General features: G+C 38.7%; 1 protein-coding gene across 7 annotated transcripts in view; it reads right to left on the bottom strand.

The window, feature by feature from the left end:
- dclk2a (doublecortin-like kinase 2a) overlaps positions 1-12,765 on the bottom strand; it is a 49,426-nt gene that overhangs the window by 13,354 nt on the left and 23,307 nt on the right. For 5 of the 7 annotated variants that reach the window (XR_004897026.1, XM_036000100.1, XM_036000097.1 and 2 more), the window contains exons 3-6: positions 7,830-7,959; positions 5,749-5,847; positions 5,165-5,215; positions 1,882-1,976 (exon numbers count right to left, since the gene is read on the bottom strand). Coding sequence is in view for 6 of the 7 variants with exons in the window: in XM_036000100.1 (XP_035855993.1) it covers positions 1,882-1,976; positions 5,165-5,215; positions 5,749-5,847; positions 7,830-7,959 (375 nt within the window). In the remaining variant the exon portion in view is untranslated. The remainder of the gene's footprint in view (positions 1-1,881; positions 1,977-5,164; positions 5,216-5,748; positions 5,848-7,829; positions 7,960-12,765) is intronic. The other 2 variants (XM_031276808.2, XM_036000101.1) reach the window with 1 other exon arrangement.

Here is a 12,765-nt window from a genome sequence, read left to right as displayed (position 1 = left end):
TTAGGCTTTAAAAGCGCCCACAAAACTTGTGGACATGGATAAAACAGAGACGGTTTATTATTAATGGGTCATATTTTTTGTGGCTCTGACTGATGGCAATTTGTAGCATCAAAATGTTTCAGATGACATCAAAATAAGACTAATTAACGAACATTATACTCACAACATGTAATTTAGCAAGCTAACCATTTTTCATGATCAATTATTGTCCATTCATATAAATACAACTACAAAAACTACCTGTGGCTATACTGGTGAGATGTTCTAAAAAGCATTTATAGATTTATTTATTATTTAAATAGTGAACAAGGTCTAAATTAAGCTTGCCCTTCAAAATGTACTGAAATAGATCACCTCCTCCATTATCTACTTCTCATCACTGCACATAAAACCGTTATGGCTCCAAATGAATGATTCATTTCTTAAGAGCGTCATTTCTGAAGAGCACAGCAGTGGCAATTTCAACATCTTATGGTTATATTTTTGAAATGTCAGCCATAAATGCAGCATTAAAATAAGACTAGTGATTTTTTCCATTATGTACAGTCGTGTTATGTACCTTTCTGCACCATAATGCACATTACCTTACATACAGTAAGGATCTATTATTTAGTCTAAAAGGGTAGCCCTCTAGACCAAAGCAGAAAAGAAACTGTCAAGGTCTCTTTACAACTGGATACATAAAAAAGCTTTTTTTCTCTAATAAATAACTTCTTTAGGGGGCTTTAGTTTGACTGACCACTTTCAGAGTGAGCAACCATGTCACTGACATCCTTGTGCCTTGTGTCTCATTTAATTTTTTCAAAAAGTGTTACTCTACTTTGCCTCTTTGCCAGTGAATTTTAAAGCCGTCAGTAAATCATAAAAATCTATTATCCTGCCAAATGAATGTGGATGGATAAGTCTTTGACTGGGCTTAGAGAGGAATAGTGGGACTCTGGATGATGGTTGCCAGCTGGCTACAGCAGTTAGAAAACTCTGAAGTTTGGGACTAACACACAGCTTACAGAAGAATCCAGCAATAAATCAGATTAATATCTCTAACTCTACCAAAAATGCATCATAGAGCTGAAGCATGGGCAACATGAGCTTTACATAGAACTGTAGGTCATACAAGTCAGTCACTTGATGAGTTATTTTACCATTTACATACAAGCATGTAATTCATGATAAGATGCAGTCATTTATGACACTAACTCAATACATTCTGAGGCAGCAGACCTGCACTTTACCAAGTGAGTCATCGCAGCTATGGCCAGTAAAGGTTTTTAAGATGGAAAAATGCTAACTGATGGCCAACCATGTAACCTTAAAAGGTAACCTGTGGAGTTTTTGACCACTAGTAGCAGTATGGACTGGTGTTTGATGAGTGGGTACCCATTTTGTTCATATCTCCCACGTGTGCAAAAGCACACAGGTGACTCAACACACATTCCTGCCCAGAATTTTACACCATTCCACTGACAGAGGTGGCAGTAATGCGCCAAGAAAAGATGCAAGGAAAGAAGACTGTAAGCTAGCAAACATAACCATAAACAAGGTCAAGTCAGGCCTTTTGTTGTCTTAATATAGGCTTTATGTGGATGCAGGTGAGGTTAACTGCAATAAGAAATGAAAACATACAAATGGTGCCCAATTCATTACAGTTTACTGTATATCAGTAGTTCTTAGCAATTTCAAAGTCTCTGTTCGTGTCTGTTAAATATTTATTTTGCTCCGTCATGTGTATGTGATGGATTACCAATCCTGCTTGCCTACAGTAATATGCTTTAAAAACCATATACTGTACTGTACAGATAATATGTTTGAGTGCAGCTGTTATGGGTGTCTATACACAGTATGTGCCGTGCGGACACACATGGAAATGTTATACCGTCTTACCTTAAAACACGGGATGGGTCGGGGGCTGGTGGGAGATGGAGTGGAGGACTTGGTGGACTTTGGAGTTGAGATCTGGCTGCCTGAGACACCGTTTACTGTGTGGAGACAAACAGGAATGAGACAAACAACGGCAGGGGAAAGAGTCATTATGATTGTGAGTACAATTGTACAATTGTTATCTTTACGTGGTTTGTACAGTATACACAAATGTGTGTTTGCATAAAACTGCTTGCCAGTGACTCAGCTTGTTTGAATGTGCCTTTCTTTCCGATACCAGGTAGCCTATGGTATTTCTATGTAATCTTCAACAATGTATTCAGGAGAGACTACTAGCAGAAGAAAATCCTAAAGGGTAGTGTTTTCGTTAGATGTGAAGCACCTAAGGGAACTGGCTGTAACTTACTCACAGACTCACACATTCATGTTTAGCAGGTTGCAGATTCTCCACAAGGGGGAGCTTGTGCCGCCTGCAGGCAACTGGTGTTACAACTGAATTTTCTTTTTAAAAGCTGCTGGTTTCTTTTGTGTTCTTGCTGTTTCACATTTGCCATTTTTTCCATCTGTTAAACTGAAAAACTACGATAATAACCTACAAAACAAACACATCACGTCCACATAAAAACTATCAGCAGCTACAGACAAGAAAACCCTGCAGTTCTAACACTCACTGCTTACAGTGTCACACCTGCGAAATCTACGGTATTACTTTCATTGCCTGTAGATGGCGCACATCAGCAGGCTACATCTATAAGTCTAAACTGCTGTTACTTTTCTTGCCAATTGTTAAACTGAATGAATATGATTATACATGGGACAAGAATGTATGCCTCAAATGATATGGTTCAGTTTGATATAAATATCCAAATATTAATGAACTTAACATAATAATATTAATATTAATCCAATATTACTTTTATTACTTTTTCAATATCACTGCCAATATTTTCAATATCATGCAACATATTACTTTCATTTTTTAGCTTACTTATTTAGTAAATTATCCAGTATCCATTATCTGTTAGGCACTGGTGTTAACATAACTTCTTATACAATTTACATGTACTCTATTACTTACTCTATTGTTATTGTTTTTATTCTCATGCATGTATGTATATTCTGTATGTATGTTGTTGCAATCTTTGAGCAATCTATGGCACAAGAATTTCTTTCGGCAGTAATAAAGTTGTATTTTATCTTATCTTTCTCTGTACTACTATGTAACACATATCCATAATATACTTTAGTGTAAAACACAAGAAGCACAGGGGATGAGAGCTTTTATTGTTTGAGTGATTCATTCTCTCAAGAAGAACCTATTTCTGCCTCCCTCTCGCTTGGTTTCTGGCACAAATACAGAGACATAATGCGTCAAACTTTAAAGGTCCCATATTATGCTCATTTTCAGGTTCATACTTGTATTTTGGGTTTCTACTAGAACATGTTTACATGCTTTAATTTAAAATAAAAAAAAATTCTCATACTGTCCGTCTAAATATATCTGTATTCATCCTCTGTCAGAAAACGCTCTATTTTAGCGCCTGTCTCTTTAAGCCCCCCTCCAGAAAAAAAAACCCAGTGTGCTCTGACTGGTCAGCATTTCCGGGTCTTCCGCATCTGTGCAAATTCATTGCAGCCGGGGCATGACTGTAACAGCAATGTAGCAGCACTTTCTACCTATATAAATTTTAGTCTAATTTAAAAATTGTCTGGAAGTCCTGATGGCTCACTTAAAGGCGTTTTCTGAGCGGTGTGTATTTCTCTGTGGATTGAGCGTTATGATATAACACCTCGACCTGCTTTAAAAAAAAAAAAAGAAAAAAAAGATGACATGTATCTTACTTTTTACAATATGGGACCTTTAACTCAAAGTCTCTTCATCTGCAAAAACGCAGCTGAGCTCCGAGTCTTTAATGTACTGTTTCAGAGTTTTTGTTTCATTGTACAATGATTAAGAGAGTTTTTTTCCTCACTTAACTTTCCTCTGGGTATTTATTTTGTTTTTGTAAAAGGAGCTTTTGAAGCACTATTCCTATAAGGAAATCTCAAACATGGCATTAGCTTTTCATGTTTTAAAAGTACAGTTTAACTTTTGAGCACCTCAGTTGCTACAGATAAAGAGCCATGTGATTTAACTGTTCAGTGAGAACAGGATTTAATTAACACAGCTGAAGAGTGAGTCTAATCAGTTCATGGCTTTGAATCAGTGGATTCTCCAGCAGCTGGCTTTTTAAATTAGATAGATGTGTATAATACATGGCATCCAGAAGTCTAGTCTGGGCCAGAGGGAGTGAGAGAAAGAAAGAAGGAAATAAAGCCAAAAGAAAAGGTTATTATATAATGAAGGAATTGAGATCTTTAAGAGTTTGTGGTTCACACTGTACTTCACCTTCAACCACACGGACAGGCAAGACAAAAACTGGCACAAATACCAGAAAACATAATCAATTGATGGACTATTCTTATGTCATGTTCACGCCTAGACCGGAATCCGGCAGGCACAATTACATACAAAGGGCAAAGACACAAATAGACGCATATTTGTGGGGATGATTTAGATGTAACTGCCAGTAATTGATTCTTTGGTGACAGTTCCTTACAGCAAGGGGAAAAAACTCAAAAACTCCTGTTAGCCTACCTCTGACTTCAATTTACAAGGGGAAGGCTGAGGCAAAAGGTTTTCCCCATTTGGCTACTCATAATTACATTCTGAACGTCATCATATGAACAACTTTGACCAATTAATATGCTGTGCCTGGAGTTAGCGTGTTAACAAGCAAATGTTTAGTATAGGATGTTTCAAATTAGCATGTAACATTTAGCATGTTAGCAAGGTGACATCAAGGTGACTAACAAGTTGACATGCTAACATCTAGTTTGTAAACATGGCATATTTAAGTATTTAATGTTGATATTAATCTCAAATTGCACTTCATTCGTCATTAGTTTTAGAGGTTTCCTATCAAGAAGAACTGTTAGACAGCTGAAGCGTAGGGCTACAAAAAGAAAGTCTGGTTAACTAACATCTGGGGACTATGTGTCTCAGCAAAAATGTGCAATTAAGTTTTCAAGATATTTCACGTGTTGGACTGACAGACCAACCGACCCATTGACTGACAATGTTTTAGTGGCAACCAGAGTTAGACTGTACTCACAATGGAACAAGAGAACCCGGAAGCTGTGAGAAGCTTGTTTTACTCAGTAACTTTACCCTGATTAGCAGAGTAAATTGATATGGCAGGTGTTTGACAAAGCAAACTGTGTGTGACACCATCACGAGCCTCACCTGGGGATTTGATTGGAGACTGACTGGTGGAGAGGTGGACCGGTTGCCTTGCTGCAGTGTCAAAGGCAAAAACAACAAAATAAAAAATACTAATCTACTAAGGTAGATATATGATTAGATATAATCACATTAGAATAGACTTTGAAAGTGTTTAAACTTCCAAGGCTAAACTAAGACGGCAGCCACTCCAAACTGGCAACCAGTCAAATACCTCTCCTTTAAACTGACGTAATGGCTTGTAGAACACTACTTACTCAGCAGAATGTCACCATCTCTCAATGCACCATACAAATTGCTAAGTCATTCTGTCACAACTGAGGGTTCAGAATGAGGCTGCGAAATAAAAAAACTATTACTCAACCTGTCAACCAGAAATGACCTTACAGTGTTACTTTGGCATCAGATAAAAGGGATTTTGTTTTTAGATTGCTGAAACATACTTTTACACATATAATGTAATAATTTGCAAGATTTGACATTTCAGATTGTGTACTTACGAGTTAGTATGTTCTATGCAGGGATATCTCTTAATTTAACAGGGCTAATACAGACAGGTTCTATGTTTGCACAGTCATGTGTCTCACCTGCACCAGGGGACTTGCTGCGTCGTGAAGGTCCAGGGCTTTTAGCTGTCCTGTTCGGAGTAGCAGGGCGGCAGTGCGACGTCTTTAGCACTCTGCATTCTGGGGGAGACAACGCGCTCAGGGTCACTACCGCATATATTAACCTTTCCCTATAAACAAGCCTGTTATTTCTTCTCAGTCAGAGTTAATGTGGCAGACTTATGCCCAACAAGCTGCTGTACCAGGGATATGACCCTGGAAATGTTATTGATGCATGATTTCACAAAGCAATACTTTTTTTGGATACTGTATCCTGCTGGTACCTGGCTTTTGTATACTGATACGAAAACTATACTTGGATATCATTTTTACAAAAAGAAGCTAAACTTCTGCAATGTTAAATGTTGTCTAAACCAAGCAGCTGTACAAGAAAATATTCAAATGGATAACTATCTGATTAAAGAATAACTAAATAATAGTACATATGTATGACCAGGCAACTTTCAAAATTAGACAATTTAATACTAGAAAATGCCAGTACCAAAAAAAGAGGTTTGATACTAAGCCCTAATTTTGACCTAACAAAAATGTGATGTAGCCTAGAACTGGCTAGAAAAATAAAACACATATGGGCTATATAAGGCCAGTCAGCTCTGATAATTACTTTTACATTACATTTATTGTGATTACCATTACATAACTCTAATTGACATTCATTTGTTGATAATGTGGAATTTCAACTGATATGTAACTGATCTAAGGATGATCCTGTCTGATAAAGAGCCCCACTACACCTAAACACCTACTGTACATTGTTTAGACAAGTTAGCAGAACAAAATTGCATTTACAGTCATTATTTATGTGTTAAAAATATAAAATAGATTCTCACAACAAGATTTGGTACAAATCACTGATGTCTTTTATTGCCAGAGTAAAGCAATTACTGGTACAACAGCTTGTGTTTTCCTCTGGAATATAACAATTAGGCTTAAATGATCACTGCACACCATGAACACATGAAAAGAAAATTACAAGCTTTTGTTTTTATTGTGTTTGCTGCATGCCACATCTGGTTTGTGTAGCTGTGTGCAGTAGAAGAGCAGATGTTGTGAAGCCATGTGGTAAACTTGTCAGGGTTGTGTTAATGAAGTTTGGAGCGGTGAAAGCTATAATGTAATGACACACACATGAAAAAAAACACGCCCACAAAACCACACCACAGTGCATTTCGATGTGTTCCCCATGCGATTTATCACCAGATATATATTTTACAGACTGATTGAAAGGGGCTCTCAATATGATACACTTCCTTGTATGGTGTACATATGAAACCCCAACAAACCAAATCTTCTTTTAGCACAACCCCTGAAGTGAGGATATTAATCTCTAATTAAAAAGGGCTTATGCTGAGAAAAGAAGCTATCAGTTTTAATTTCTTCTTATTTTTATTCATTTGTGTGCCTTTCTGCATTATCTATTTGCGCAAGCCATTTTTCACGTATTTTTTCTTCCCTTGTTTTAACAGAAGTGTGTACTGGACCCATTTTGCAAAACGAAGAGCAGCTACTGTACCTTCAGCAGAGAGTTACAGTGTGCCTTTTTTGTTCCTTCAAAGACCTAATTCTTAAAAGTGGAGCATCGGAGTGCAAGTGGGACGAGAGCTCCGAACTAGCTCTGAATACAACCAATGCAACATCACTGATCCTCAGTAACCGTTCTAAGGAGGACATGCCTCCCTGTTGTTAGCTAACCTGACAAAACAACAAAAAAATGAAACAGGATGTCAATACTTTGGACTGTTACTATAATAAACTCCTTTTTCCTTCCTGAGAGATTGTCCAGTGTTGGTTAAAGTTCTACATAGCTTTGACATTGAATGGATCTGCTGGTTTAAAGAGGTCATATCCTGCCTGTGTGCTATCGAACTTTCAGTGTTTTTTCTACCTGATGGAGGGGTGATACCCAACAGAGGATGTGTATAATACACTCTATGTAATGCACAGGACAGTATACCCACACACACACACACACACACACACACACACACACACACACACACACACACACACACACACGTTTGGTTAGTATTAGTCAAGCCTACCAGTAATAAAGGCTGTGGAAGCCTTACCACTGTGATCCAAAACAAAGTCGTCCTGAGCATAGCGGTGCTTCTCCGGGCCGCACGCTATAAACACATCATCATCCCCGAAGAAGTCCTGCAGGCAGATAATCTGGAGGAAGAAGGGTAAGAAAGAACAAAGGAGAGATGAAACAGATGAAGAGCATTTAGAAGGGTATACTACTCATTTACTTGTTTTGATATTCAGAGGTGGCAGTTTGTGGAGTATTTTCACCTGTTTTCACAGATGAAAAAAAAGAAGAACAAGAAATTTGCCTTAAAAAGCCTTCTTACTGGCTTCTTAGGGCTTCTGTAGTAGCTTTGTATCTCCATATTTCATAATTTTTATTTTTTTTCATAAATCAATGCAATTGGTCACCCTTTACATATGTCTGTGGGTTGTACAAATATTTAACCAATGAAAAGTATTAAAATGAGCCTGTGACTAAAATCTTGTAACTCCACTGGATCCTCAAACTGTCAGCAAAACTCATAACTCCACCCCACCTCCATCTTTGAAGGGCTGCACACAGCAGAACTGAAGGTAAACCGTGACGAGGCAATTTGGTCTGAGGTAAATAGCTCAATAAAATGTTTTCAAATTCGCCTTTTTTCATTTCCTGAAAAGTAACTGTTTCGGATAAGGACATACAAGGTCCATACAACCCGACAGCGACTATATACAAGCACAGTGCAAGTACTGTACATTGGTACAGTACTTAGTAGTAAATTAGTAACTTTTTACCACTACTTAAGGGTGCATTCAGTTATTGTGACTACTAAAGGAAGTGGCTTCCCAAAAACCCTTCATTTATTTCATAGTTAATCATTTGTGAACAAATACAGTGACAGTTATCTTTTTTTTCCTAAGATATGGATGATGGAGTTTGGTTCACCAGTGTTCCTACCATCACATGATTCTGCATTAGTTTACATGGTTCTACTCACTCACTCTACTCAACATATTTAGCTGTACACGTGTGACCACTGTATTTTTGGATGGGAAATAATTGTTTCACTTTGTGCTCATTGAAATTGGTCAGTGTGATGTGGTACGGTGAGGTTGTGAGTTTGTGACTCTGTATGTGTTTGAGTGAACAGCACAGCACAAAGAGACAGAGCACAACAACAGGATGAGGTCAAAACACCCTGACATCCAGAATACTGCAGAGTAAATGCAGAGTCATAGGAAAGCAGTACTGTACAGTTGGCTTTTGTGTCGCAGGATAATTTGTCTTGCTTTTTCTATTCTTTCTCACACTGTAAACGTAATTTTCTCTGCAGCTCAGAGCACTTTTCCTTTTACACCCACCAGCCACCCCTGGAGACAGAAACAGGATTTACTTAAACTATAGTGAGTTGTGCCCACACACAGCAGATTATCCCTCTGTTGCTGTAGGTGGACAAGTAGGAAGACAAAGGAGGAAAATATCTGTTCATTATCCCACCCCCCACCATAAATGCACCCACACACTGCCAGGCATATGTACTGTACTGTACACACACTTGAAACAAGAGTTAGGAGGAGGAGCATGAGATGGCATAAGATTGTGGGCAGATGGATCCTCTAGGGGAGATTGGGGGCTGACACAGTGGGGGAAACAGAGTGAGTGAGTGTGAGTGTGTGTGTGTGTGTGTGTGTGTGTGTGTGTGTGTGTGTGTGTGTGTGTGTGTGTGTGTGTGTGTGTGTGTGTGTGTGTGTGTGTGTGATGGGTATCAGAAGAACTGGTGGTCCGGAAAAGCTAAATGACTACAGAGCACACACAATCTCCACAGTTTAAAGAAGAGTTGGAGGCTGAGAGAAAAAGAGACAGAAACGGAGTAGGAGTGAGACATCATTACAGTAGGCCTGAGTTACACATTCATTAACAATAAATAAGACACTTCACATGACACTTCTGCATGTCCTACATTCACACAACATCGATTAAAAATGAAACAGGATGCAGTATCCATGACATGCTCATAAATAATCAATATCGGTATTTCATGGCCCTCATATGCCCCTTTTGTCTAATTTTTGAGGCAAAATGATGACCTCGTTACATGGCAACAAATAAAAAGAATCAGTGAAAGTAGAAGAGAAGTGTCTATGTAATATGTGTCCATACTGAGCTGTGGCACATTATCAAAGGTTTGACATAGCTGGAGTGAATGCCATTCTTTCGAGGAGCTCTCACTCTGGAACTTGGCAGCTGATCGCCACGCCAAACAGTCAGGGCACAGGTGTTAGAATCACCATAGCAACAGCCCACAGGGATAGTCCGATATATGTGTCAAAAATGGACTCTGGTGTTGTGCAAGCTATGATAGTGAGAGACTATTACAAGCTGATATTAGATAATATTTCTCATTGATCTCTAACCTTAATCGACACACTGCTTCCTCTGGTGTGCAGACATGATCAATGTTAACACTTTCCTGGTTTTTCCATCCACTCAGCGGGCTGTGTTGGCATGGAGCATGCTGGTCATTTGTTTGAGGACAATGTGAGACAGCCACACAGAGGACTGCTGAAGTGAGCACTGTCCCCTGGCAGGGAAACCACTGACCGTGGTGACATCTGCAGTCAGACGACAGTTCAAGGGAATAGTTCAACATTTTGAAAAATACGCTTATTTGCTTTCTGGCAAAGATTTAGATGTGAAGATGTATACTATTCTCATATTTGTCTGTTAAATAAAGCACTACAACCAGCAGCCAGTTAGCTGAGTTTAGATTAGCTTAGCACAAAGACTGGAAACAAGGTTAAAACAGCTAGCCTGGCTCTGTCCAACTGTTAAAAGATCTGCCTACCTGTATCTCTGAAGTTCACTAGTTAACATGTTATCTATTGTTCGCTTAATCCAGACAAAACATTAAGTGTAAAAACGACAATTATCCATTTTACAGGGGGTTATATGCATAGACTGTATATAAGAATATACGAGGCTATTTCTTGGCCAGGCACTTTAACTTCCTAGAATCTTCCCTGGTTGCCTGGCAACAGCTTAGGGACAAAAAATAACCCCCTATAACATGTTGAATTGCAGTTTTTACGCTCCCTTTTTTAATGGATTAAACAATCGAGATATAACGTGATACTTAGTGAGCTTCGGGGGTGCAGGTAGGCAGATTTTGTAACAGTTAGGCAGATTCAGGCTAGCTAGTTTCCACCTAATGTTTCCAGTCTTTGTGCTACGCTAACCATCTCCTGGTTGCAGCTTTATAGTTAAGGGCCACATATGAGAGTGGTATCAATCTTCTTATCCAACTCTCCATCAGAAAGAAAATAAGCGCCCCCATAAATGTCCAACTTTTGCTTTAAGTCGTGACACTGTTAGACGACTACAAACAAGGCTCTGCATTTTTACTTCTGCACGTAACAAAACATAGCGCACCCATTTATTTGAATTCCAATTTGAATCCATGCTCTTACAGGCCCAGTCATCTTGCTGTTGCCCCAGGACATGCTTGTGACAGCACCACCTTAGGCAACAGGCTTATTGAGAAGAAAAGGAACTGCAAAATTATATTGCTTTGTCGAGAAGGCCCCTGGCTGTATTCTCATTTACTTTCACCTCTACACACACCTCTCTCTGCAAGGCTAGCACTGCTGTGGCCTATGATAAAGTACTTTTCAGCTAGCCTGTGATGCCCAGGGGAATGCAGGGAAATGGAGACAAATGGTGCCTCTATCAGGTTTAAAAAGGCAAGAATTAAAGGAGGTCACGAGGTTGAGAAATTTGTTAAATGATAGTCTGTTAAACTGTGTTGTGTTAAAAAGTGTTTTCTGTCTAAAATGAATACAGAATAAATTCTTTAAACAAATGTGTTTTTGTTGTTTTTGACATTCGCTTATTATTTTCTGAACTTATAAGGTAAAGTATGTGGGATAAGAATGAAAGTTTTATCGGTGAAGAATATATTACATTAACGTAACACTTCATATACAGTATAGTACCGCTATTTACCAGGAATAACATGTGTTAAGGCAAAATAAAAATCAGTATAGGAAAGAACAAAGCATTGCTTAAAGCACAACTGAACAGAAACTGAAAATCTTGTTTTTGCTGACCTCCAGAGGTCTAACTTTTCAGTTAGGTGCAGTGATGTAGAGAGTGGGTCAGTGCATCGTGACATTAATGTTAGTAACGTAATGTGTAGTTACAGGTACAATAAGGCGCACACAATTGATTGGCATCAGCTAATCACCAGTCACATTCACACATTCACACTTTGTGTAGCCTGGACCTCATAGAATTGTGTATGTTGGATAAAATTTTATAAAGCCAAAGTATAAGGGTTTTCCTTAAACATAACAAAATATCTGCAGCAGATTATTTGGAGCAAAGAAGTAAAGGAGTGTATGAATGTCAGACTGGATTGTCCATGTTTCTCCTTGCTCTTGTCAACCACCAAACAGCCAATGGCACTCCATCGCCAGCACTGTCCTGCTAGGCCTTGTCTTGGCCAATCAGTGAAGTGAACTGTTTGCAGTGTTCTGGATTGGCTGGGTGACGTGTCTTGAGGCTAAACTGAAGTTTGCCCTCTGAGATGAGACAACCCCCCTCCTCTCGTATGTCTGACCTTCTCTTACTCTTACCATCAGTCTATGTCCTCAGTCTTGCCTGCTGTACTTTCTGCCCTGCTAAGCTTGGTAACAGAGGAAATCCAGGCCAAGGGCTTCAAGTGTGTGTGCATATGAAAGTATCAAAAGGAATCTGTGTATTGAACATAAGGATACCCCCCAAAAAACGATGTGAGTTGGAAGAAAACAAGGTTTCAAGATACTTACAAATAAAAACAAAAAATGGGCAATTGGCTTCTACTGTACACTGTCAAGGTTGCAAATCCATGAATAACCAAGGGTTTTAACACATTTTTAAGGCATAAAAACAAAACCTATATTATCCAAATATATTCACAACATATACAG

The sequence above is a fragment of the Sander lucioperca genome, chromosome 4, assembly GCF_008315115.2.
Source record: "Sander lucioperca isolate FBNREF2018 chromosome 4, SLUC_FBN_1.2, whole genome shotgun sequence".
Classification (NCBI taxonomy): domain Eukaryota; kingdom Metazoa; phylum Chordata; class Actinopteri; order Perciformes; family Percidae; genus Sander; species Sander lucioperca.
The sequence above is the reverse complement of the archived record's forward strand: the minus strand, read 5'-3'. Positions and strand labels throughout refer to the sequence as shown.